Consider the following 24,437-nt stretch of genomic DNA (forward strand, 5'->3'; position numbering starts at 1 on the left):
AAACGCACTTTTGTTCGAAGAGGAAGTAGAGGGAAATTCCGCCATGACGCAGGCTGGCTTACACTATTTCCTTCCATATTTTCATCTTCAAATCCCCCTAGCAGTAGTATAATTTTTTGCGAAAACTCGAATGGGAAAGAGCCCTTCTTGTTCGACACTCCCCATTCTTCAAGTGATCCCACTCTGACCATGATGGCAAAGGGCAGCAATGAAGAATCTGATTGATAAGCAGAATTTTGGAGCGGGGATGGAATTGATTACTCAGCGTTATTTGGTAAGCAAACCTTGGCAAACACCAAATTAGGCAGGTGCCGCATTTTGCAAAAAAATAGCTTACCGTAAAATTGAGAGGGGATGTTTCAGTCATGCACCTTGTGTAATTTCAAGGATTAGAACAATTTCTCTAGGACCACTTGAATAGAACTAGATGAATGATAGGATGAATGATAGGATGAATGAGGATATGATAAATTAAGATCGTTTTACTCCCCCGAAACCTGGTAAATCGCCATTCTGAGGTTCCGAAGAGGCAAGAAGTTTAAGCGAGATAAGCGAAGTAGACAAAACAAATGAGATTCTATTGTTGTTTGTATGACGATCTAGCCAAAAGTTACATAATGGAATGCTTGCAATGTTGTGGGCATTTCTCTTCGTTATTGGGCACAAGGGTCGGTATAGTTGTCTCCGGATGACCGTTTTCATTGCGATTGAAGCAGCTACAGTTTGTTGGAGGGAAGGATTGCAAAATTTAATAAAGTGATTTGCTATATTCGACGATCAAGCTTGTGCTATTAGCACCCCGGCAATGAGAGATATATTTAACTAGATATTGGAATAACCTGCTCAATTCATTTGATAGAAAGAGAACGACTTCTGGCAAGAATGAAATCATATTTTCAGTACAAACCATTTTCAACCCAGATTCAAAGGCAAAGGGATAAGGTGAAACCGTTGAAATGTTTTGGGAAACATACCAGAGCATTTCATATATCTAATAGGAACAATTATAATGAGTCAGACATCTCTAGAGTTGACGTACAGAGAGACGAAAGCTCTGGAACAATATTTATTGTTCAGTTGGGGGGGCTGGATGACACATGTACTTCTTGTTTAATCTAATACTTCTTCATCAGCCTTTGATTAATTTTGGGACTATCGATAGCGGTATCTGATTGAGTATATAAGCACCTACATGAGTCGAGGCTAATTGGTATTTATGTCGGCTGTTGGAAACTCTTATCGTATTGAAGCGACGTACAAGTCCTGGGTTTCTGATAGGGCTAACAAAGCCTCTAAAGGTATGCATTGGATTTGATTTTCCGGTTCGTAATTGGAGACTCATACTCAAGATCGACTTTATATTTTATTCTACTGTAGTATAGATTTGTATCATAACCCGAAAATTGTATTTCTAATCATGTCACTAAATAGGGTGACCTTTTAGACTATAAACTGGCTAGTCATAATATGCATGACATGATCTAGGTAATAAAAAGTGTATCACTGGGAAATCACCAGGCAATCTTCGCTACCGGACCACTTGGCCAAAGTCTCACAGCAAGCTTCCGCAACTCATCCATGAACAAAATACCCAACGCCATCGGGATCGGAATGAGCCAGAACTCAATCGGCGCAGAACCAGTGCCGAAAATGGACTGGATTCCAGGTTCTTCAGTAACAAAGACAGCAATGGCAAGACTGATAATCGCGCCCACGAAAAGCCAAGGATTGCGTCTCTTTTTCTGCGTCAATGGGTCGGCTTGCAGAATCGACAACCGCTTGTTGCGGACGCTGAGAATGTTGCCCCACTGGAGGATAACGAGGGTGATGAAGTAGACGCTCTGGCCGACGGTGTTGAAGTTGGTGAGTTCGTCTTCGGTGTATCCGTAGAACCCATCTGAGTAGTTCTCAAATGCAAAAACAAGTGCGTGGAATGGAATTCCAGCGTGCTTGTACATGTATAGGAAAAACATTGAGTGAGCGGCAATGGTCTCCATGACGCCCATGAAGAGATAGCTCTGAATGTAAATCTTGAGGTTGATCAGATGGTCTTTCTTGTGGTTGCGTGGCGGTAGGCTGAGTAGATCGAACTCTTCTTGCTCCATGATAAGGGACAAAGCCAGGAATAAATCGGTGAAAACGCAGATGATGATCATCAAGAACGAGGACAGTGGCAAGGGGACACCAAAGTACACATTCATAAGGACGGGCCAAATTTCGGACCATGAACCTGCAGGAAGCAGATAGCTGATGACCTTCTGGAGGTTCTGGAAGACAAGACGGCCAAGACGGATGGCTTCAACGATTGAGTCGAATTTGTCCATCAAAACAAGATCTGCTGCTTCGAGCGCTACATCGCTGCCGGAGACAACGGCAACACCGACATCTGCTGCACGCATGGCTGGAGCGTCGTTGACACCGTCACCAGTGACGGCAACAACATAGTCGCGTTTGCGGAATTCGTTGACGATTTTGAGTTTCTGATCCGGCATGGTACGACCAAAGACAATTTCTTGGTAACCGCAGACGAGATCCCAGTCTTCGTCTGTGAGGTTGGGGATTGACGGACCTTCTAGAAGAAGACTGGTCTGTGACCAATCGCTGTTCCTGCTGTTGCTGTCTTCATCACCCTCGGATTGGCTCTTGTCCTTTTGTTCGATTGCGTGTCCGCGTCTTTGAACGAGTGTCTCCATCGTATCCGGTTCAGCGGTACTGGTGAAAATGCCGACTTCGCGAGCAATAGCTGCACCCGTGAGACCAAGATCGCCGGTAACCATGAGGAAGCGAATACCAGCACGACGGCAAGATGCCACAGTGGCTGCGGTCTCCTTGCGAGGGGGGTCAATTATACCAAGAAGGCCAATGATGCATAGATCAGTCATTCCAGTAGTTTGTATTTCGTCGCTGAAAGCATTGGACCCGACAGTTTCGCGGGGAGTGATATAGCGCTGGCAAAGCATTATAATACGCTCAGCATTGCGAGACATTTTCTCCTGGACACTAGAGAGCTGCGACCTTGCGTTTTCATCGAGGGGCTGAATGGTGTTGGTCTTGTAGGACCAGTAACGGGAGCAGCGTGGCAAGAGGATGTCGGACGCGCCTTTGACAACCATCAGATAGCTCGAATCCGTAGCCTGCTCGCTTTCGGTTTTATGCAGGGTGAGCATCCACTTGTTGGTTGAGTTGAATGGGATCTGAAATACTTGAGGGTTGGCATTTTTCATCGATTTGAAAGAGTTCTCTTTCACAGTTTCGACGAACTTGAGCATCGCACCATCTGTGGCGTTACCCTGAACAAGGCGCTGGGTGATTGGCTTGTCCATGGTTGACGAATCGAATGCACCGTCATTGCAAAGAGCAGCTGCTTTGTGAAGTTCGGTCAAAGCTACGGAGCTCTTGTCCTGAATCGTAGTGATAGCTGTGTCAATTGGCATAGTTTCATCCACGAATGTGGCTGTGACAACAGCCATGCGGTTCTCAGTCAAAGTACCGGTCTTGTCGGAGCACATGACATTCACACAACCGAGCGTTTCAACAGTCGAAAGCCCTTTGGGTAGGATGTTGTTTTCCTTCATGCGACGCGCAATCATCATCAATGTGAGAGCCACGCCAACAGGCATACCTTCGGGGATGAACGCCACTACACAGCCCATCACATCATCCAGCATCTCAATGACATTCATAAACGCGAAATGGTCACGGCGGAGCCATCCAGCCCAGGTGACCAGAAGCAAAATAGCGAGGAAAGCAGTTAGCCCGACAATAATCATCACGAAGCGGTTGATTTCGCGCTGGATCAGCGTCGCCTGGGTTTTCACTGAGGTTGCGCTCAAGGCAATATGCCCCATGACTGAGTTTTTGCCGGTCAGTACAACCACTCCAGTTGCACTGCCATTTGTAACCATTGTGCCCATCATCGCAATGTTCCGAGTTTCGAGGAAATTTGTATCGGTGATGGTTGTAGCGCCTTCAACTTCATCAGATTCACCCGTGAGCATCGATCTATCAAAACGTAGGTCACCGGATGTGCTAAGAAGACGTAGGTCGGCTGGGACTTTGTTTCCGATACTGAGCTTGACAATATCGCCGACAACAAGGTCTGACGACGGCAGTTTCGCTGTCTGGCCGGACCGTACCACGAATGCATCTGCAGGAAGGAGGTCGAGAATTGCCTTCATGGTCTGCGCTGTAGACCAGTCTTGGAAAGCGGAGAAAGAAGCCTGTAGGAAAATCACGATGAGAACGAGGATCGCAAGACCGAGGTTGTATGGCGCGGGATTTGGATCGCCGAGTGGGCGCCAGCAGATGAAAAAGATGATAACACCGATCCAGAGAACTGAGCAGAATCCACCAAAGATGTACTTGAGCAGCTTCAAAACATAGTTCTGGCGACGATGAGGAAGCGTGTTTCGCCCATCGCGCGCCAACCTGGAAGCTGCCTCAGTCGATGATAAACCATCGTTGGGGGCAACATCTAGCTGTGCGCAGAGTGTATCTGCGTCGACGGAGTGGTACTCGAGATTCTCAAAGGTAGCAGTATCGTCGACCTTCTTTCCTCCTTTCTCAGGTTTGCCTTTCTCATTGTAACTACTAATGGGGGTCTTGTCCCCATATTCCACGCCACGTTGGTCGATGGAAAGCCCACGCACACGATTGGACTCGGAGAGCTGGAAGCTCATACGACGGTACTCGATGGGGATTTCAGAAATGGAGCGAGCACGGCTGCGCGAGCGAGAGCTCGAAATCGAGGCCCTGCTGCGCGAGCGATGGCGGCTCAACCGTGGTTGGACCGCATAGCTGGAGTTGTCGCCGTAGTCCTTCTCATCTGGCCTGAAGGTGATGCGCTGAGGGGGGGACACTGCAGCTTCCGCATCTACGTTGTCGCTGCTGGGCTCGAAAGGAACGACATTTTTGGATTCGTCGTCCGCTTGGATTTTGGGTTCTTCGATTCCCATACCCTCTTTAGAACAAGGGGGTTTGAACGAGGGGGAGCAGGGGTTGAATGCACACGCAGATCAGATTATGCAAGAAGGGGGCAACTGCAGGTAGATCTTTGTGCGAATAGAAGAGGAAATTAGAAAGAAGCCATCTTCGAGGATGAAAGCACCTGCAAGTCCCTTTTAAGGCTGGGAAAGCGAGAACGCAACCAGTGGAGCTGAATGTTGCAATGACTGTCGATGACCAAATTTTTCCAGTAACAGAAAACGATCAAAGAGCAAAAAAGAAAGAAAAAATTGGACGACAGGCCCGATCCATCTACGAACATTGTCACGGCTTCCTCCGTTTTGGCCATTCTGGGCATTTCCGAACGAACTAGACAGGAACAAACAGATGGAAAACTTAAAAAGCAGCGACTACAGTCATTTTAAGTTACGTAACAGCGACGCATAGAAGCAAAATACACCTGTCAGCGTTGTGTCTGAAGCGCCAGAACGATTGGTGAAGCAGTAATGAAATAAATGCCTCGTGGCGAGGGACTGCTTTGCGTGCGGCGGTCTGAAAATAGTTTGGTTGGCGGGAGCGATTGTGGTTTGCTCAGAATTAATCTCTCATATAAAAAATGTAAAAAACACGGGAGCGAAAAGCTTGTTTTAATTTCAGACCACGCCCTAATGTTATTATTATTATTAAATAATTATTGGTTATTGGAATATTATCGCCGCGCTTGCACGTGCGATGGACGAGTATCAAGACGCCTTATACGTATTATTACGCTGGTATTCAAACGGTTGGCAGCGTTGTTTTCTCCGAGTCAAAAATAGAAGATACGACGAAAGCAGAAAGAATAAAGAAGAATCATCGACCTTCATTGTTTCTCGCATTAAGCGACGAAAATAAAGTGAGTCATAGTCGCGTGGTGGGTGAGGGTCTTTTTCTCTTTACAGCCGTAATTTTCAGCTTCCTGTCAATGGTCTATAGCTTCGAAGGCAGTATTTGGTAACCCGTACAGCTATTTGGAGCTGCCTACAGTGGAGCACTCTGGCTGTAACCCTCACAGACCGAGACGCCCCTCATCCAGTCTGTCTGCAGGGCCTGACTAGCTGTCAGGCGAGATTTGGGCTTGGTGTGTAGCATCGCACAGATGGTATTTTGTCGCGCTTCCTGTTACAATCGTAGTTAGCATTAGTACGATTGAGAATGGGATGCAGAAGAAAAGGAAGAAATTTTGGTGGCGATTATACATACACTACCCCCTAATACGAGCTCAATAACACTGCGCTCCTCACTCCCGTAACTTTTGGCGTATTTATGATACAGTCCATCGCCTTCATGGGCGATTCGCCAGGGCCAGCGGCCAGTTCTCATAGCAAAGTATATTATACCTACAGACCACATGTCAACGGCCATGGGGTCAAACCTTTTGTCGGTGAAGACCTCCGGAGCAATATACGGGACTGTGCCCAACACGCCCCCAAGATATGCATTGAGGTTCTGGTCTGTGTCTTCTTGTGATGTAACTTTTGCCTTTTGCCATGGCAGTTTGAAGCACTCGGCGCAGCCGAAGTCGGAGATTTTCAAAACACCGTTTCTCGTCAATAGTAAATTCTCTGGTTTGAGATTTCGATGTGTGACTCCGACACTGTGAAGGTAGTCGACGCCGTGGAGGAGCTGTTTAAAGAAGCAATCGGCCTCTCCGTCATCCTCTAATTTGGTGACTTTTTTCAAGAGGCAAAACAGATTTCCGCCCTCACAAAACTCCATTACCTGGCAAAATTCGTTACCAGCAGTGGTTGTTTGAAGCAGGTCCAGAGTTTCGACGACATTGGGATGGTGTAGGGAGTGTGAAATACAAAACTCCGCCGTCAGATTTCTGAGATATCGTTTGGTCGACTGTTGTCTTCCCTGGCGAGTGAATATCTTCACCGCGTAGAGATTCTTATTCCCATTCTCTGTTGTATTAATTTCGCATTTCGCCCCTCTTTTTTGAATCAAGCGAACTTTGGAAGAACTGTTTGAGTATAGAATATCTCCATGATAGATGTATTTTTCCGAAAGCAAAGATGGAGACACACAATTCGTGCTATCGTCCCGGGTGCTCTTCGGCTTTTCCTTATTACTGTGGTATTTATGTGCCACCCGATCCAGCCAGCGAAATGTCGACATAAAGGGAAAATGCATGTCGGGATCTTTCCAACGCTCCGTTCTAGAGATGACGATACCATCATAACAGATTATTGAATCATGGCCATCTGAGGTTGAATGATAGAGGCAATGCCGATGCCCTCCATCAGCTAAACGTATGTACCGCTCCGTAGAATTTTTGTTGTTTTGTCCACGGGTGGCCTTCTTTTTCAGTATCGGAGAAGGCTGGTTAGTTTTAGTAATGGATCCCGGAAGAGTCTGGGATGATTTGTGTCCAAGAAGATGCTGCCGGTCTTCATTTTCAGAAAATGAATCGACCTGCGGCATCATCTCCGGATCGAAAGGGTAGTAATGGGTGTTCATGAACGAACGACTAAGATGGAAACTTTTGCTGAGAAGAATGAGACATGGCAAGGGCAGGCATCATTGTAGGCAACCCCAGTATATCTATGTCTGTCTAGGAACGAAGGCAGAGCGCGATCATTTGTCTCCATTAGTATCAGGGGTGTTGACCGCATGTGCGCATTACCTAATGTCAAAACAAGCCATTGGATCAAGTATACCGCTCACTACGCGCTATAAATGCCTCATAATGCGGAAGGTGTTCATTGTGTCGATGACCCAATATAGCATTGCCATTAGATTATTACCGCGAGATAATTTTATAAATAATAATTGATAAATTTATTATGACATTAAATGGTGCAATTTCGATTTACCTGGAAAGTACACGGACAGGCCTCCACGGGTAGTATGTAGCACCTGTTATCGAGGGAATCCGTACTATCCTAGCTAACAAGAAAGCTTTGAATAGAGTTTGCTTGCCTATTTTAATTATCGGCGACTATTATGGTGCCGATACAGTGCCAAACAAAACTAAAGAGTTATATAAGTTAATATAGCGTATTCTTTTGCGTGATTTAGTCGACGTGCCGGATTTCATTATAGCTCGAGTATGAAAAGCTCGTCTTCATACAGAAAGCCGTGTTTGAAGGGAAAAGCACCTATCTAAGCTTTGGGCGGTCTAGCTCAATAATTTAATTTCTAGTTTCCTTAAAAATATTAAAATTTTACCCTTTTCCAACTGCATATCTACGCGAACTCAATTCAAGCTTGCCTGTTTGTAAATAAATCGCCAACCCCTCTTCATGTATCTTTAGTTTTCCTTGTTTTAGTTTCCATTGAGCCATGGATAAGAGATACTTTATTCTAAAGTCGCATCTTGACTGGGAGGAATCTCAAAGCAATCCACATACTCGTGAATCACATGTATTTATACCTTGATCCCCAATGGAATCTCCTTGGCTTAAAACGTCTTCCGTTGCAAGATGCTAGTAGCACAATACTCATGAAATCTGTTTTTGCAAAAGTTTCCCACCCATATAGTCATTTTCACCATGGATATGTATGACGGTGACATGACTTGAAATGATAGGTCAGGCCATTCATTGGCTGGGAAAAATTGAAGACTCGCTATTAAAGCAGAGCTGATTGGGTATAGAGATGGAGGGTCTTTCCATAAAGCGCCTAGCGCGCACTCAATGTCCGTAAGTAGATTGACCAATCGGGGCCTTCATCTACCAACAAAATTTCCTCGCGTTGAATACTTTTCTATCTCTTTAGCTTGAATTATATATATAAGCTGTGAAATCCTATCGTAAGAGTATTAATTTAATTCTATCTATTTTATCTGTACAGGAGATTTGTGGAGTTGTTTTACAGTATTATACAACAGGCTCTGCGCATACAATACATGAGCCTCATAGAACAGTTTCGGCATCATCTTGAAATCCTTGACAGACTGTCCTCTAGGGTAAAGATTCGAGCATTCCACCATGACATATGTCACAACTGCCATCTCATCCGAGATCTTTTCCACGATGAACTCTTGAAAGCCGCCTTCCATCAACCGCCACGGCATGCCAAATGACGCGGCTCTGTCGACGGCGTTGAATAGGCTATCTGGAAATCTCCAGTATATCACTGCACCAGCTGTGTCTATGGAGCTAGCTTCGACGACGTCTTTGTTTGAAGGAAATTCGGAGCTAGGTTCAGGAGCTCCCGAAGGAAGATCTGGCAGTTCGAGAGATTTTCCCAATGTTGTGCTCCAAGTTCCGAGCATGAAAGCTCCGGGACCTGATTTATCCCCAAACAAAAGAGAAGCGGGTGCAAAAGACAATGGCGGTACACCTCGATCCATAAGCCGCGCTTCCAGTCCCGCAGCCCGCGCATCGAGAAATGCTGCAACAAGATTACGCATCAGATACTCCGCGTCATGTTTCTTATTCTCACATTCATGGCGGCATCTTCCGTACTCTGCAAGAAGTGACACTGGAATTTCGGCTCGAAGCGCTGCAAATGAAGGAATCCACCGAGTTTTATCTTCATCGTTACCTGGTGGCCATGGTTTCAATAGGGTTGAATGCTGTATTCCCCATGATGTTGTGTGGCTAGTAATTTGTTCACCTGTTTGCTCCACAAGTTTGCGACAAGCGCTTGATTTTGGAACTTCTGTGATGGAGATTCTCGGGCATGAGTGGTCAAACCGTTGTTTCCCAAGGTATGCAAAAACACCACCTAGAGCGGCTAAAGTCACAAAACTTGCAGTCAATCCAAGTCGGCTTCGGATTATAGTCGTCATGAATACGAAGGAGGGGATAATGCAATTGCTGAACAGAGTAAAGAGATTTAGGATTCAATCTGGGGAGTTACCCAGTTAAGGGCGAACGGGTCGTCGTGTATAAAAAATATAAATGAACTCTTGAGCATGGTAGAATGATAAAAAGTGGAGAAATAATAGATCCTAAATATATAGGCAGTTGTCTCAGCAAGAATGTTAGGTGCGGGTGGACCCGGAGCAATCTAACGTCGTGCACGGTAGGTCCGGATAAATTCGATTATTTTGAACCTCGTGATATGAAGAGTTTGATGAACTTCAAATAGAACAAAGAATAATTAACCTTGACAAGAATACGCTAGTTTTTGGTTAATTTATCTATCCGACTTATGTATATGACGTCAATCCCGATATTACTGAAATTGGTGCTTGGTTCCATTATCCTATTCGCTTGCTTTAATCTGACTTTCCTATTTTCTTGCGTTGAGAGTACCAGGATTGAAGATTCAACGCCAGCACCTGTACCCATGCAACACCTGCCAGAACACAAATAGCCGTCAGGGCATGGCGATATAGTGGTGCGTCTGAGGTCCGGAATATCTGCGAGCCAGAAATACCCGCACAATTCGCAGCCATTACAATTAATCTGTTCCGAGATTATTAATTACTTGTATTACTAGAATACGGGGGATTTGGATAATACATACGCCATGGCAATGCTGCGCTCCTGAGGAGTCTTGCAGTACACTGAAAGCCAGCCAATGTTAAGAATGCTGTACGCGAACTTTGATTAGCACTCACATATTGACAGCACACGGCATGATTGATACTACTTACTGGACGCCAGCGTAGAATAGATTGGCCGCAACGATAACTCCATAGCGGTGCCATGAAGATGAGTGCACTGACGTTTGCTGGAAGCAAACGTACGTAATGACGTTCCATGTCGCGCCAAAGAGAACTCCTGGCCCGCGATGGCCATATTTATCGCTAAAAGTTACAGTGTAAATAAATTTGTCTCACGGTGTGCACAGAAAAGGTCCACAAACCTGACATATGATACAATGGCCAACAGAACCATAAAACTATATACGGGGACGGAAGCCAGAGCATTTGCATTAATGGCGCTAAAATCCAGGGACTTGATCATGCTCGGCGTGTATTGCGTCAGACCTTGGAAACCGGACATGGAAACCAAAGTAATGAAGAAATGCTGGATGACTCGGGGTTGGCGAATGGTTTTGAGGATGTCTCTGCCCGTGATCTTGATGTGTCCACGAGCTTTGAGGGGGTCATCGAGCAGTACCCTGTCTTGTATGATGCGCGATTCTCGCTCAGTAAAATAACTCCAACGGCCGAAGCTAATAAGAGGGCGTCCATCTCCGACACGAGGTGGGAGAAGGAGAACAAACACAATGCCGGCGAAAATGGTAATTAAACCCTCAACTGTTGTAACCGATTAGTCGGCCTTATGGCATTAAATGGGGGCAAGTGAAAAATACCGAGAAATATCCATTGCCATCCAGCCAGACCTCCTTTCCCGGAGAGTCTCAGTAATCCGGCGGAGATGAGACTGGTAGTAGCACCAGCAAAAATCTGCCCAAAAAAGAAAAAAGTCACACGCAAGCTGGTTTCATCCCTTCTGTACCAGGTTGATAGGTAATATAGAGCACCTAAGAGGTGGTCAGTAAGAGGAGATACGTATAGAATTTTCTCATGTCCGGCTAACCAGGAATAAAACCACCCTCAAGCAAGCCTAGGAGGATTCTCGTCACTAGATATGCAGGGTATGATTTGATGAAGGTCTGGAACGTTGCGACTAGTCCCCAGGCAAATAACTGCCCGGACAACCATCTCTGGGGCCCGATACGCTGGAGGATAATATTGGATGGAATCTCGGTGATAACTATACCGGCCGACAATAGTTGAGTTCCGACATTGATCTGATTCGTGTCGATTCCCAGGTCTTTTGTGATCGTAGACGTCAGAGCAGCACTTATATTCCCACGGTCCATTTGCAGGGCGAAAAAGGCGAGACCGAGAACTGGCAACAGGATAAAGTCGACCCTACACGTTAAAAAAATAGGTTAGATGATGCAATTTTTGTCTGCAAAGACTCCCAATCAGGTGGAAGATATACGAACTTGCGTCGAATTGCACTCTCCTCCTTCTGATCCCAGTCGCATTCGATAGAGGCATCGTTCAGCACATCGCCTGGTACGTCGCTGTCCGAATTCCGTTCTTCGTTGGTAACGTCACCAAAAGGTGTCTTTTCGGCGAGTTTTCCACTCATCGTGATTGCAAAAAAGGTAACTGAAATATCCCTTGCTTGCGAGTTACCGATTCTCAATCCGCAAACATTCCAGCTTCTATCTCAGCCGTCTCCCGCAGCGAAGCCGTAATATTTATTCAGCCGATAGTGAATCATTGTCAAAAATTATTATCAACGGACCAAGACCACAGGCGACTTTCTCAATGGCTGGACTAAGTACTTAGTAACGTACCTCGCCTTTGCGACAGAAGATGGAGCAATGGCGCCATCACGGCTCCATTGAGTATGAATGCGGGGCCCACTTCTCTATACTGGCGAGTCAGGCTATACTTATGTATTCTTCGACATTGCTGTAGAATTAACTTATTGATTTATGAATACGTACAATCATAGGATAGAGGTCTGTTGCTAGCTGTTGATAGAGGTAGGTTATGTCCATCGGGGCCTGCGATGTGATCGATGGATACTAATCTGCTTGAGATATCTCCGTCAATTAATATTCCTTGAATACATATAAAGCTCTCTTTCAGATTATGTCTGTCAGATGTCAATTTTGCACATGGCCACACTGCAAATCCTCTGTTTAACTACTTCATTAAATAGTGAAAAATGAGGGCGTAACCAAAATAATAAAAATAGCATAAATGAAATGAAAATTAACCCTCATAATGGCGCGTGATACGCGGCCCGTAATCCCCCTGTGAATGGAATTCATAACCATAACCTTGAATCGCACTCTCTCCACGAGAAGAGTAAATCTCGAAATCCGTACTGCGTTCGATATAAATCATATTCCCTTAGCAGTTCCCGTGTGAATGGAGATATCCTCCTGATTAATGGCTCATACATTGCTACCTCACGACGTGATCCAAGTACCCAGAGCAAACAAGTTCCAAAGGAATATTCACGACACCTCCGGAAGAGTATGCCTCAAAGGCTGATAGAATAGCTGGCCCTGCATCTGTCGTCCCATCCATCACAGCGCCGTAGTCAGTGACATCACAAACCTTCGTGCTCATTTCAGCATTGGCGATATTAGGGCGCTAGCCACCGACTATGAGGAATTGACTGACTGACCCTGGCGTGATAATTTTCACCTGACCGGAAGCCGTCAATTGATCAATTGATGCGGCCATCTAAACTTGTTAGTTTTAGCTGGAGAAAAGCGTAATGATGGCAAGTCGCTAGCTATTGTCATGTTGTACGAAATTGATCTTGACAGCTATCGTGTCTCCGTTTCTTATAAATTGATTAATCTGGATGCCATAAAACAGACAGTAAAAGGGGAAAAGATCGATGAAAGAGACATATCTATGTAAGATATTTGATAATGCCTTTTCTTTCGGATTTTACAAAGAAAGCTTAGACAGGACTATCACAATGTTCATTATATTATCCACCGCTCCAACCAAAATTAAGCTTGTCGAACTAATGCCAAACAGTCTCTGAGGTGACCTATAGATCAACCAGTGATATTTTATAACGGACGATATTGTATCATGTTCTTCATAGGAGTTTATGTGGACAATCGTATCTTCCTGAAGAATAACTTATTACAACCTCGTATTTCATTTTCGATCAATGCAACCTTCGCCCCCGACACGATTAACTAAATGGAGGGTGGCGGAATGTTGGATTTATTACTGGTCCGTAAGCGGGAGATCTACAGAGCATTATCTTAGATTTACTATGAAACGATTGAATCCGTCACTGACGAGCTGAAACACGAGCGATCAACATGGTAAATATGGAGTCTTTTCTCGTGGTGATAATAAGCTCGGGTCATATTTCCCGGTTAAGCTAGGGCTTCGAAAACTGAGTTCTGTTGAAATTGAACCCGAGATTATTTAGTCAGCTCTAATCTTCAATGGTTTATCTCATAACTCTGGGACTAATAAATCTATCCACGCAGGATCATTGAACTCAAAATGAAAACCACAACTTCTGTCGCAGTAGGTTTGTCATTGCTGAGTGTCGCACATGGAGTGGATCTCCAGGTGCAAGCCGGCTACCATGTTATTTATTCGTACGAAGGGACGGTGCCGCCAACTGAACTGTCCAGTCTTATTGAACAGGGATTGGTAGGAGGTGTGCTGCTCTTTAGTGACAATGTTGATGAAAATCTGCCAGCCGCGATTGAAAGCTGGCAATCCACATATAAAAACAGCTCGGTTTACGCGGGATCTCCTTTGCTGATCATGACGGATCAAGAAGGAGGAGAGGTGAAACGACTGCCAGGAGGGCCGACGTCTTCTGAAAAAGTGATCGGCGAGGCATCGGATCCTGAAGAAGCTGCGTCGCAAGCGGGTTCACAAGCCGCCTCCGCCCTTGAGGCATATAATATGAATGCCAACCTGGCCCCAGTACTAGATGTATTTCGTACTCCAGGAGATTTTGACGACCAGTACCAGCGGTCATACAGCGACAATGCGACTTTGGCAGGAGTCTGCGGTGCAGCTTTCATTGCAGCCCAGCAATCAGCAGGATACATTGCGACTGCGAAGCATTTCCCTGGCCTAGGAGCAGCAGCTTCCAATGAAAACACGGATGAAGTGCCTGTAACACTCAATATCACGCTCAACGAAATTAGATCCATTGATGAAGTGCCGTATCAATCTGCTATCGCAGCCGGGCTCGATATGGTAATGCCATCGTGGGCATTGTACCCTGCCTTTGATTCACAATATCCATCTGGTCTCAGTGAGAAATGGATACAGCAGGAACTAAGGGCCCGCCTAGGCTTTAAAGGGGTCACTATTAGCGATGCAATTGAGGCGGGTGCATTAAAGGCATTTGGAGACGATTCAAATCGGGCTCTGTTGGCTAGCCGTGCCGGAATGGATATCATACTCGCAGCTGCACAGAATGTTACTCAGGGACAAGCTATTGTGAAGGCCCTTGCCGATGCATTGGGTGGAGGAACATTAGATCAATCTTCATTTGATGCTGCTACACAACGTATTCTTAGCTTGCGGCGGAAAGTCACCCCCTCAACTCGATAGGGTTATTTGAAAATTAAGGTCTGGTCTCCGCCAATTACCGAATATTAATGTCACCATATTCCTTTGAAAAGGAATCTATGTGTATAACGTGAGATAAATTAGACATCTATTGTTATTTGATTCTTCGGTTGCCAGGAAGTTCAAACTTTTCATCTGGAAGGGCAGTTGGCTAGCATTCGATGCTCTTGACAAACTTCCGATCAGAATGACTTGACATGCTCGGAGTATATTATGCACCAAGCACATGTAGACTATTGACCATTGGCAGAAATAGAGGGGAGAAAATGATAAGATGTCTCCACGCGTAAATTCCGACCTCTGTCGGTTTTGGAGATTCTGGAGAATCAGGTGGACTGGGCGAGGTCCTGATTTGGCATGAAATGCGGTGATAACTACATATACCTGCAGATGGAAAACAGCCTTTAAAGCCGTTGGCACTTATCAGTTGCCACGTGCCTTCTTTGCCAGAGTAATTGTTTATAATCCGCGACGAATGTCTTCAAAATGAGGACTTCGGTTATGTCACGAGCCCTATTCGGCCCAAATGCGGGATCACGGCCAATTTTGCTGTTAATGTCATCTATACAATAATAAATATATATTTACATTGTCTAAAAGCAGGAATTCGCCCGATACGCTTTTTGTCCTCTCGCCGAAAAACAATTTGACAATAGCTCTAAACATGCGAAAGATTAGGGGACTTGTTACAGCTCGGGCGGCATACTGCATCTATTTTGAGGATTGGCCTTCTCTGTTTCCACACCATAGGTTTACAAATTTAATGATGCCTGCCGTATCGTTTCCAATATCAGCGTATCCTATACTGTGGGGTCAAATCAACATCAAATCAAAATTCCTACTTCAACCTGTCCCACTCCACGTGGACCCGCTCGGCAAAAGATACCGCAGAGGACAATAGCATACCATTTCTGCTCATTCTGAGTGCACTTCTAGCACTGATACCTGTCCCAAGCAGCTCAATTATGAGGTTAGACGATGTCAAGTATTGAAAACAATACGCGTAGCAGAGTCGCCAAGGCGTATGCACCCTTTTTATCACATAAAGGATCTTAATGACTGACGCAATCTTACAAAAAGACGTCGAACGTGTCGACTAAGGAAAGTGAGATGCTCAGGGACGGTCCCATGTCGGAGCTGCACAGCTCGGAACCAACAGTGCATTTTCGAGGAAACCGATCGCAAGGTCGTTATCTCAGAGAGACATTTGCGAGACCTCCAGCGCCGAGCTTCTGCTTCAAATGCACATAACCAGGAACAGACCACACATCTACCAAGAACAAGCGACAGCTACTCACCGGCGCATCTAGCAGACGACGAAGAGATTCCAGAGGGTATTGATAATGTTGATAACCACCCGTCTACTTTGTCTCAAAACGAACCCCCCACTTCCCCGATTATTCCCACCGGGCCATGGAGAGGAATGAATGCAATCAGCCGGGTAACTCCTTAAGAATACAGAGAAAAAGGCATTATTATAGCTGATCAAGAGCAGGCATCTACATGGGCATTTGTCAGAAAGGCCCTCTCTATTCAGGGTCTACAGTATCAGAGGCGACATATACGCCTGCCCCCGAGAGCCTCGTATGGTATTGCATTGTGTACAGACCCAGCCCTATGGAACGCTTCTGATATAGCCTGCCTGCCACGGTCAGAATATATTGCTCACCTTGCCCGGACTGCAGACTTTCACCTCAACACAAGTCTCTTTCTCTTTGATGTCTCAATATTCTTGAAGAATCTTCGTGATGATACGACGCCCGATCGCACGGAGCCGCATGCGGGCTCCAATGTTTGGTTTGCGCAGGTATTCATCGTAATTGCACTTGGCAAGCTCTTCCTAGTGAACAGAGCGTCCAGTCTTGGACCTCCAGGAACAAATGAATTTGTACAAAGCATGAAGCTGCTTCCACTTTCTCCCACCCTGACAGATCAGGGAAGCCAGGTGATGTTCATTGAGACTTTGTGTCTCCTGTCGGTTTATGCCCAAGCAGCCGATCTACATGGCACCGCATATATTTATGGAGGTTTTTATACATTGTTCCATCTGATCTGCGCTAACATGGGTGTAGACTGGCCAAGCTTCTAGACTTGCTCGCTTGTGCGGATTAGATCGAGGGAAATTCGAAACTCCTCAGCAAGACTGTATGACAAAATTATGGTTGACTATATGCGTGCTAGATAACAGACACTCTGCAGTTGTCGGTACTCAGCCGGATTGCGACGCCAGAGCGATAATGCTTGAGAGGATTAGTTTCACCCCTTATCTTCCAGTTCACTTTGATCTATCCATTGCTCAAAGACTGAATTGTGTCATGGAAGGTAAAGATTGGACCCAAAAATGATTTTGATTATTTCCAAATAGCCTAACATCCGAGGCCAGTTATGTCAAAATCATCCGAACACCAAATAATCAATGTCTCAGTCATAAAAGGGCTATCCATTCAACTTGCAGCCATAGCAAAACTTGGGCAAGAAACGAGGAAGTTTGATCCACTATGTTGTGGAAATTCTTTGGTATCTATTTCAAGATCAGTTGGTACACTGCATCTATTATATTGCCATGTATGAAGCTCTAATTAGTTCTGATATTCATTCCTAACTCTTTTGCATAGTGCACTCTTATGGCTACCATGCCGATTCTGATAGAATTTGTCAAGAAACTTGTGAATGAAGGTGACGAATACCTTGAATCACAAGATGTACTTCTGGAAGCAACATATTCAATGGTCCGAACTTCCGCTAATGCTGCGAGCCTCAGCTTGAACATACTTTATGCACTACATGAGCAGAGTCTTCTTGGTACATAATTCCTTTCCTGCTCATTCCCAAATGAACTTACATATATGCAGAGGTTTTTATGTTCCGCGATCTTGAAATATGTTTCTTATCTGCACTCACACTGTTTCTTGCCAACACAATAATCCCGGATGCCACGGATCCATACTTCATCGACATCGCAAAATTGATTCTGCAAGACATGTCTCAAGCTGGAAACTATCCAGCAGCCGCACTCCTTTATGAGCTAGGGAAATTAAGTGAATCTATATTGAACCTGCGAATAGCACCCCCCATGCATAGCGGGGAGAGCAGCGGAAGCAGCAAAGTCTCAAAAACTATAACTATTATTCGGGACGGCCAACGTCTTAACGAAGCCATTTTCAACGTGATAATAATCAATCCACGATATCATCATTCTTCGAGTCTAGAGACCGGAACTCTAACAGACTATGCCTTTAAAACGGGAAATCACCGAAATTGCGAGCATGATTCTTTCTCTACAACGAGCCCTGCAGAGACATTACGACAGGAGTTGTTTAAACAAACAGAGCCCGCTGAGTCTACGTTACCGATGGCCAGTGTGTCTTACACACAAGATCAAATATATATGCATGATTTCGATCCTCTAGCGAGCTGGGTCACATTCGATAATTCGGATTTAGAGTGGTTAGACACTGTGCAATAACAGTCTTTTGGTTTTGCCTTGGCGCTTCCTTGCTGACATATATTACACCTAAACCCAAATCGATCCAGGTCAAAATGTATTAACCCATCGCTTTGGTATATTGCTTTTCCTAACTATATTTCCAGGCTGTTATTATTTAACATTGATAATTGGCACTCTGCTGATACCTTCATTGCTGCATATGATTGCGTCGTTCTCTTGGAAGTCATGTTATATAAGCAGTAAAAATCTCTATATTAGATAAACTAGAGTTCATCGTTGCATTTGTCATAGAAAGGTATACTACATATATGGGATTATTATAATATTACAATATTTCTTATCATGGAAGTGTATGAGGCTACACAGGAGCATCAACCGCCTTCCTGAACAGTTAGCATAATCATAAACTTACTGACTGCACGATTGATCTATCAATTGATATGTTAAAATTCTTTTACGTATTCAATTGCATGTATAAAATACTATGAATATAAAACTTCAGGACCCCGGGAAGCATCACATCTATAAGCTTACAGTTCGTGAAATGAAAATGAAAAACCAAATAATTATATGTTGAGAGCCCTTACTTATCTGACCTCATTTTATCCTATTATTTGCTAGTGCTTACCATGCTATTTAGCCTACCTTTTGTGAAGATTGTCAATCGCTCACTGATTACGGGTGATACCGCTCGACGATTCGGATGCGGGTTACCGAGCCCGCATCTCGCTCGGACCTTCCATCCGAGCCCAGCCGAACGTTCTGCCAATCATTTGCCATCATACACAGATAGTCATCCAGTCATCAATACTAGACTTGCTGGTACACCGGTTTCTTCTCAGTGCTTCTTGGGAGAGCTTCAGCAGTCTCTAATCGACAACAATGCTTCAAAACAATCTTCTCCAGAAGGTATCTGAGAACCATATCTGTAAGGTAAGATCAATACACAGCAGCTTGATATGTCTATCTCCGTGTCGAAATACTAGCAGTAAACGAGACCCTCAAAACGAATAGCGAGCTCATAAGTAACGTTTTAAATTTAGGCATTCGGTATTAAAGTCGTCAAAAGCAATGAGGTCATTCTTCTAGCGAAAGCCGCTGGATATGACGCCGTCTTTATTGACCTCGAGCATTCAGTTCTTTCTACCCAAGATGCAAGTATATTATGCTCCTCGGCACTATTATCGAAGATTACACCGTTTGTACGTGTGCCATACCAGTGCGGCCAGGGATTTGTGCAAAGGGTGCTTGATGGAGGAGCGATGGGTATTATATTCCCGCATATAAATACGGCAGGTATATTAAATCTTCTCTTTTCTCGTTTCTTGAAGAAATACTTTCTAAGATACGAGTTACCAGAGGATGCCAAGAGGGCAGTTTCGACAACAAAGTTCCCCCCTCACGGCAAACGCTCCCTCACGGCAGCAGTACCCCAATTTGAATTTCAAAGAGTCGGTGCTAAGGATGTAATACAGCAGCTTGACAGTACAGGGTCAACTGTTTTCATCATGGTTGAAACTGTTGAATGCCTCAATAATATTGACGCAATTGCCGCCATGCAAGGCGTCGACGTCCTCCTGATAGGCGCAAACGACCTGTCCCTAGAACTTGGTATTCTAGGGGAATGGGAGCACTGGAAGTTTCAAAATGCCCTACATAAAATCGCAAACGCGGCGCAGAAAAGCGGAAAGATACTTGGGGTGGCTGGCTTGTATGCTCGTCCCGATATCTGCAAAATGCTGGTGAGGGAGCATGGGGCTAGATTTGTGCTGGGGCATCTTGACGTGGGCCTGTTAGCCATGGCTATGAATAGAAATGTTGAATTGTTGAGAGATATGGAGATGTAATAATACATTCACAAGGCTTAATGAATGAATAATGTTGCCAAATTACTACCATTACTATCCAATTTTCAAGCATTAATTAACATTCATCACTTGGACAAACGTAGTCTAAGGAAACAATTTAGTTCTATTTGTATCGACACGTCATTTGAGACGCCGAAAGAGAACCAAAAAAAGTTTACAGTTGTAACTAGTGCGCTTGAAAGTGTAACCAAATAAATAAGCTACCTCTACGGGCTCGGACTATCCTCCCGAAGGCGATTCGAATTCGACTAGAAACTAGTTTTACTTAACATGCCTCTGCGCCGAAAGAATTTCGTTTTCAACCAAATTGCCTATTTGCTGCATGTCTGTGAAGTACTTGGACCTTGGGCTTTCAAAATGGCGGTGCAGACTGGCGCAGATATCCTACGCAAACTGCTCGATAAATCCAAACCAGCAATCGCCATGGCAGCTCATAATCCACTCAGTGCAACTATAGCAGCCGAAGCTGGATTTGATTCTGTATGGATCAGCGGATTTGAGCTTTCAGCCTCATATGCAGTGCCAGACGCGAGTATCATACCGATGGGTACGCATCTTGAAATGACGCGGTGTATAGCCGAATCCACGTCAAACAGGAAGTTTCCAGTTATCGCCGATATTGACACGGGCTTCGGAAATGCCATAAACGTAGCGTATTCCATTCCACGATATGAGGCAGCCGGTGCGGCTGCAGTGGTTATCGAGGACAAAAAGTTCCCCAAAGATAGCAGTTTGCGGCTCAACGGCCGACAGGAATTAGTCTCGATCGAAGAATTCCAAGGAAAGATCGCTGCTGCAAAAGCAAAGACTCATTTGATGCTTATTATTGCACGGACCGAGGCCCTAATTGCCGGTTTGGGAGAAGAGGAAGCTCTGCGGCGGGCACTTTCTTATGCGGAAGCCGGTGCAGATGCTATCTTGATTCATAGCAAGAAGTCTACACCAGAAGAAATTTTATCGTTTTGTCGTGCCTGGCCAGATGAACAAGTTCCTCTTGTACTTGTACCGACGAGCTATACACAACTCTCCTTTGCCGATATCGCCGCCCTTAAGAAAGTCGGGTTAATCATCTGTGGCAACCACGCTATACGCGCTTGTGTTGCATCGATGAGAAAAGTTTTTGGCAGGATATTGAAGGACGGTAGCATAGCTTATGTTAATGAGGATATTGCATCCGTTTCAGATGTCTTCGAGATTCAGGGTGATGCTGCATTGCGTGCACTTGAGAAGGAATATCTACGCTAAGAAATATGCCATTGCCTCAGTAGACTTTGATAAGAATTGATAGTCGAAAGGAAACAGCATATCCTCCTTTAACTATTTACTGTAAGTGTAGTGGTTATAAAACCACATCTCTAACGAGTTAACAATGTTTACTAGTATGATGCAGAAGCTTTAGGGAGTACAGATCGCAGATCAGAGCAAGCGGTGAGCTTTCGTATTTCGAATGCCGCGAGAATATCATGTTAATTCACAGAAACCCAAAAGGCTAGCCGAGCTGCTGACTGGATTTGCGAATAGTGTGTACATACATGTGCATAGACATTCACCGAATTGGGAACTTCCGTCTGTCATCACGTATACATGCATTACATGTGATTGTTCTGTCAGTTAGTTCCAGCTTGAGAAAAGGGGTTATTAGAATGGTCCTTACCGTTAAGTTGTGTTAGTAGTGAATAGGAATAACGACAAATCAACTTTCTTTTTGCTGAGCGGTCTGAGTCCTTAAATTTCATATATTTATCCATAACGCTTCTGTAGATGTATCTCAATTATGACACGTCCTACGAACCACGGGCACCAGACAGCATTCCCATGTATATAGGATTCCTTCTATCCATATATTACCACAGAGATTTTGCACGGTTAATATTTGCAAACGGATATCTCAGTACAAATAAAACCCTAACCTCGAAATGTAGAGAGAGAGAGATAAGGAAGAAACAGAAACAGCGAGCCCGTGGAAATGAAAAAAAACGCACCTCGCCGGTTACACGTAATCGCCGTCCCAGCTCGCCGGTCCATGCGACTTCTGCACCTGAACAAGTCTGACACCGTCATCATCGCTGCCTTGAGGGTAAGGGACAGAGTATTGAGCAAGGTATTTGTCGCTGTTTCCTGCATTTACGCTGAATTTGCTACCGTTATGGACTGAAGTGCTGCTATTATTGGATATATCTCTGTCAATCAACTCGACAGCGCCTGTCTTTGACTGCGACTTCAAATATTCAGTGCGGCTGCCAGTGCTGTTTATGGCATATGAGTAGTATGACCGGATGTGATCGAAGCTGGTCGAGACGAGGGGCTTATATGTCGGCAGACAGGCGGAAACAATGGCTATGCCAACATGAACGTTCATCCAGAGGGCATCTTTGTTCACCTGCAGCCCAATGGGATCTTGGTAGGATACTGCGATACGAATTATGGCGGTGATTATGACACTGTCCCAAACCGGCGGTTGGCAAATGAGCATACAGGAAATAACAGGGAAACACACCAGCCACCAAGTAAAAAAATCCCTGCAACAATGATTTTGCGATTCTTTGACAGCTGCAATTTGCGCACTTCATTCACTGGCAGGATCAACATGAGGCACTCTAACAAGAGCTCAATCAGCATCATTGTCAGCCAGAAGATGCCGTAGAGGATACAAGTCGGCTTCGGGGATGTCCACCATGATGACGGTGGATTGCAGACCCAGATTTGCACGATCGTGCCAGCAATAGTCCAAAGCGCCTGGACTATGATGAAATAAAGCGAGATGCGGCTAAACCAGCTCGTCTCAAAGATGCGGCGATACAGCAGCAGAACAGAAATATTGGTGATACCGATCGCTGGGAAGTAGAATGGCCCGTAAATATATATAAACTGTATTTATCCATCAGTAAAAATTGACTCAGCACTGTCACACGTGCAACTTGTGGTACTTGAAACAAAAACCGATGCTTCCTTACCTTTGCGTAAGTCTGATAATTAGGGTCCTCGGCACCATTTGTGATGGCGGAAAGTGCTTTCACTCCTAAGATTCCATAACTAGATCAGTCTCTTATACTTCGATAGAAAAGACAAATTTCGTCTAACCTCTCAGTTCCAAACCAAGCGCAACAATAAATATCACCTGTGCCAGCAGTATAGTCCAATCATCCCACCCACAGTGCGCTGTCTTGATGAGTCTCGATGTGAAACGCAAGATAACGGCGACAGTACTAAGAGCGCCGAATACGAAGCCTGTGAACCAGATAGCTGGTGCTTGATCCTTGCCAACGTCGGACATGCTTTTGTAATTTATCTTTCGCTCTCTCCACAGACTGATGGAATCTGTGACGAACAAGATGAGCTAATGGTCGCTATTATGATGCTGCCGTATCCAGCCATTTCAAAACCAGTTATATAGGACAAGTTGTAAAATCTAATTTTACCTGTTTACACTTGATTTGGGAGATGCGGCAATGATGACCTAAAACATGCTTATGCACCGAAAAGGTGGTCTAATACATGCAGGCGCTCATGTTCCAATCGCTATAGTCTTCGCGACGTAAGTGGCTATCCATCGGATACAATCTCGCCTTCTAGTGCTGAGCGCGGGTGGGTTAGAATTGGGGTCTGCATGAGCCGCCCTATCATGATATTCGAAGACAGTGTCAATTCTTCAGTCCCAACGCTAATGCAGAGCGAATCATCCCTGCAAGCGGCTACACTAGAGACCCGTGTAACGTAGACTCAGCTGACGAATAGCCAATTCCTAGAACATCGGTTCTCGAGACAGAGGACATAGTCCATTGGCCGCTACCCTCTCTCCAAATGGCCCCAGCATAAAGGAGATTGACAGTGGCAACTGCCGACTCACCCTCGTGTAAGACCCGGAGAACATGCAAGGGCCTACATCTGCACATGCCTATGTCTCACAGAAAGCTGGCAGTACTTGGATTTATCTCAACTACACAGTAACGTAATCACATAGTAATCGTATAGTCCGTGTGTACTTCAACACCATTCGCCAAGATGCATGCATACTTTTACAGCTAGACATTTCGTCACTTGATTTGTTCAGTGAGTATATTTTTCATTGAATATTTGTGCGAAGCTCACAAGTCCTATGTATTTCAATAATGTTCTAAACTTAACTAAG

General features: G+C 44.9%; 10 protein-coding genes across 10 annotated transcripts; 5 read left to right on the forward strand and 5 right to left on the reverse strand.

Annotated features, from left to right (window-relative positions):
* Positions 1-1,390: 1,390 nt before the first annotated feature.
* BGW36DRAFT_375256 (putative Na/K ATPase alpha 1 subunit) lies at positions 1,391-5,437 on the reverse strand. Its single transcript, XM_046215742.1, has one exon. It carries the CDS (start codon positions 4,953-4,955, stop codon positions 1,512-1,514), a length of 3,444 nt encoding a protein of 1,147 aa, XP_046074636.1. The 5' UTR covers positions 4,956-5,437; the 3' UTR covers positions 1,391-1,511.
* Positions 5,438-5,629: 192 nt separating this feature from the next.
* On the reverse strand, positions 5,630-7,544 carry BGW36DRAFT_317177 (kinase-like domain-containing protein). The gene is made up of 2 exons (XM_046212577.1): positions 6,187-7,544; positions 5,630-6,102 (listed from the first exon to the last, which is right to left on the reverse strand). Exons 1-2 carry the CDS (start codon positions 7,444-7,446, stop codon positions 5,965-5,967), a joined length of 1,398 nt encoding a protein of 465 aa, XP_046074637.1. The 5' UTR covers positions 7,447-7,544; the 3' UTR covers positions 5,630-5,964.
* A 1,189-nt stretch (positions 7,545-8,733) lies between these two features.
* Positions 8,734-9,861, reverse strand: BGW36DRAFT_460013 (uncharacterized protein). Its single transcript, XM_046222077.1, has one exon. It carries the CDS (start codon positions 9,722-9,724, stop codon positions 8,765-8,767), a length of 960 nt encoding a protein of 319 aa, XP_046074638.1. The 5' UTR covers positions 9,725-9,861; the 3' UTR covers positions 8,734-8,764.
* A 45-nt stretch (positions 9,862-9,906) lies between these two features.
* Positions 9,907-12,168, reverse strand: BGW36DRAFT_447811 (putative allantoate permease). The gene is made up of 7 exons (XM_046221738.1): positions 11,845-12,168; positions 11,430-11,767; positions 11,203-11,373; positions 10,750-11,146; positions 10,538-10,690; positions 10,408-10,473; positions 9,907-10,346 (listed from the first exon to the last, which is right to left on the reverse strand). The coding sequence occupies exons 1-7, from the start codon at positions 11,991-11,993 to the stop codon at positions 10,157-10,159; spliced, it is 1,464 nt and encodes a 487-aa protein (XP_046074639.1). The 5' UTR covers positions 11,994-12,168; the 3' UTR covers positions 9,907-10,156.
* Positions 12,169-13,900: 1,732 nt separating this feature from the next.
* BGW36DRAFT_357572 (putative glycosyl hydrolase) lies at positions 13,901-14,974 on the forward strand (the record flags this gene model as incomplete). The annotated part of the gene is made up of 1 exon (XM_046213886.1): positions 13,901-14,974. One exon carries the CDS (start codon positions 13,901-13,903, stop codon positions 14,972-14,974), a length of 1,074 nt encoding a protein of 357 aa, XP_046074640.1.
* A 996-nt stretch (positions 14,975-15,970) lies between these two features.
* Positions 15,971-17,081, forward strand: BGW36DRAFT_425735 (uncharacterized protein; the record flags this gene model as incomplete). The annotated part of the gene is made up of 3 exons (XM_046220153.1): positions 15,971-16,014; positions 16,073-16,433; positions 16,488-17,081. The coding sequence occupies 3 exons, from the start codon at positions 15,971-15,973 to the stop codon at positions 17,079-17,081; spliced, it is 999 nt and encodes a 332-aa protein (XP_046074641.1).
* BGW36DRAFT_138353 (uncharacterized protein) lies at positions 17,016-18,515 on the forward strand. Its single transcript, XM_046209417.1, has 4 exons — positions 17,016-17,314; positions 17,376-17,557; positions 17,608-17,794; positions 17,845-18,515. The coding sequence occupies exons 1-4, from the start codon at positions 17,140-17,142 to the stop codon at positions 18,456-18,458; spliced, it is 1,158 nt and encodes a 385-aa protein (XP_046074642.1). The 5' UTR covers positions 17,016-17,139; the 3' UTR covers positions 18,459-18,515.
* A 707-nt stretch (positions 18,516-19,222) lies between these two features.
* Positions 19,223-20,338, forward strand: BGW36DRAFT_375263 (Pyruvate/Phosphoenolpyruvate kinase). Its single transcript, XM_046215743.1, has 3 exons — positions 19,223-19,373; positions 19,484-19,736; positions 19,800-20,338. Exons 1-3 carry the CDS (start codon positions 19,323-19,325, stop codon positions 20,285-20,287), a joined length of 792 nt encoding a protein of 263 aa, XP_046074643.1. The 5' UTR covers positions 19,223-19,322; the 3' UTR covers positions 20,288-20,338.
* Positions 20,339-20,665: 327 nt separating this feature from the next.
* On the forward strand, positions 20,666-21,553 carry BGW36DRAFT_425738 (phosphoenolpyruvate phosphomutase; the record flags this gene model as incomplete). Its single annotated transcript, XM_046220154.1, has 1 exon — positions 20,666-21,553. The coding sequence occupies one exon, from the start codon at positions 20,666-20,668 to the stop codon at positions 21,551-21,553; it is 888 nt and encodes a 295-aa protein (XP_046074644.1).
* A 499-nt stretch (positions 21,554-22,052) lies between these two features.
* BGW36DRAFT_406079 (uncharacterized protein) lies at positions 22,053-23,582 on the reverse strand (the record flags this gene model as incomplete). Its single annotated transcript, XM_046218986.1, has 4 exons — positions 22,053-22,749; positions 22,806-23,176; positions 23,263-23,327; positions 23,390-23,582. The coding sequence occupies 4 exons, from the start codon at positions 23,580-23,582 to the stop codon at positions 22,299-22,301; spliced, it is 1,080 nt and encodes a 359-aa protein (XP_046074645.1). The 3' UTR covers positions 22,053-22,298.
* Positions 23,583-24,437: the final 855 nt, after the last annotated feature.

The sequence above is a fragment of the Talaromyces proteolyticus genome (assembly GCF_021365285.1).
Source record: "Talaromyces proteolyticus strain PMI_201 chromosome Unknown BGW36scaffold_4, whole genome shotgun sequence".
Taxonomy (NCBI): domain Eukaryota; kingdom Fungi; phylum Ascomycota; class Eurotiomycetes; order Eurotiales; family Trichocomaceae; genus Talaromyces; species Talaromyces proteolyticus.

Bases quoted from the DNA above. Each gene is read 5' to 3' on its own strand.
- BGW36DRAFT_460013 (XM_046222077.1), bottom strand. From the start codon at position 9,724: ATGACGACTATAATCCGAAGCCGACTTGGATTGACTGCAAGTTTTGTG.
- BGW36DRAFT_447811 (XM_046221738.1), bottom strand. From the start codon at position 11,993: ATGAGTGGAAAACTCGCCGAAAAGACACCTTTTGGTGACGTTACCAAC. The intron at 11,147-11,202 runs GTATTTTTCACT...CGGTTACAACAG, and splicing joins ATGGCAATGGATATTTCTCG to TTGAGGGTTTAATTACCATT. The intron at 10,347-10,407 runs GTATGTATTATC...ATCTCGGAACAG, and splicing joins GAGCGCAGCATTGCCATGGC to ATTAATTGTAATGGCTGCGA.
- BGW36DRAFT_375256 (XM_046215742.1), bottom strand. From the start codon at position 4,955: ATGGGAATCGAAGAACCCAAAATCCAAGCGGACGACGAATCCAAAAAT.
- BGW36DRAFT_317177 (XM_046212577.1), bottom strand. From the start codon at position 7,446: ATGAACACCCATTACTACCCTTTCGATCCGGAGATGATGCCGCAGGTC. The intron at 6,103-6,186 runs GTATGTATAATC...CGATTGTAACAG, and splicing joins AGCTCGTATTAGGGGGTAGT to GAAGCGCGACAAAATACCAT.
- BGW36DRAFT_138353 (XM_046209417.1), top strand. From the start codon at position 17,140: ATGACAAAATTATGGTTGACTATATGCGTGCTAGATAACAGACACTCT. The intron at 17,558-17,607 runs GTATGAAGCTCT...TCTTTTGCATAG, and splicing joins TGCATCTATTATATTGCCAT to TGCACTCTTATGGCTACCAT. The intron at 17,795-17,844 runs GTACATAATTCC...ACATATATGCAG, and splicing joins ACATGAGCAGAGTCTTCTTG to AGGTTTTTATGTTCCGCGAT.
- BGW36DRAFT_375263 (XM_046215743.1), top strand. From the start codon at position 19,323: ATGCTTCAAAACAATCTTCTCCAGAAGGTATCTGAGAACCATATCTGT. The intron at 19,374-19,483 runs GTAAGATCAATA...TTTTAAATTTAG, and splicing joins CTGAGAACCATATCTGTAAG to GCATTCGGTATTAAAGTCGT. The intron at 19,737-19,799 runs GTATATTAAATC...ACGAGTTACCAG, and splicing joins CCCGCATATAAATACGGCAG to AGGATGCCAAGAGGGCAGTT.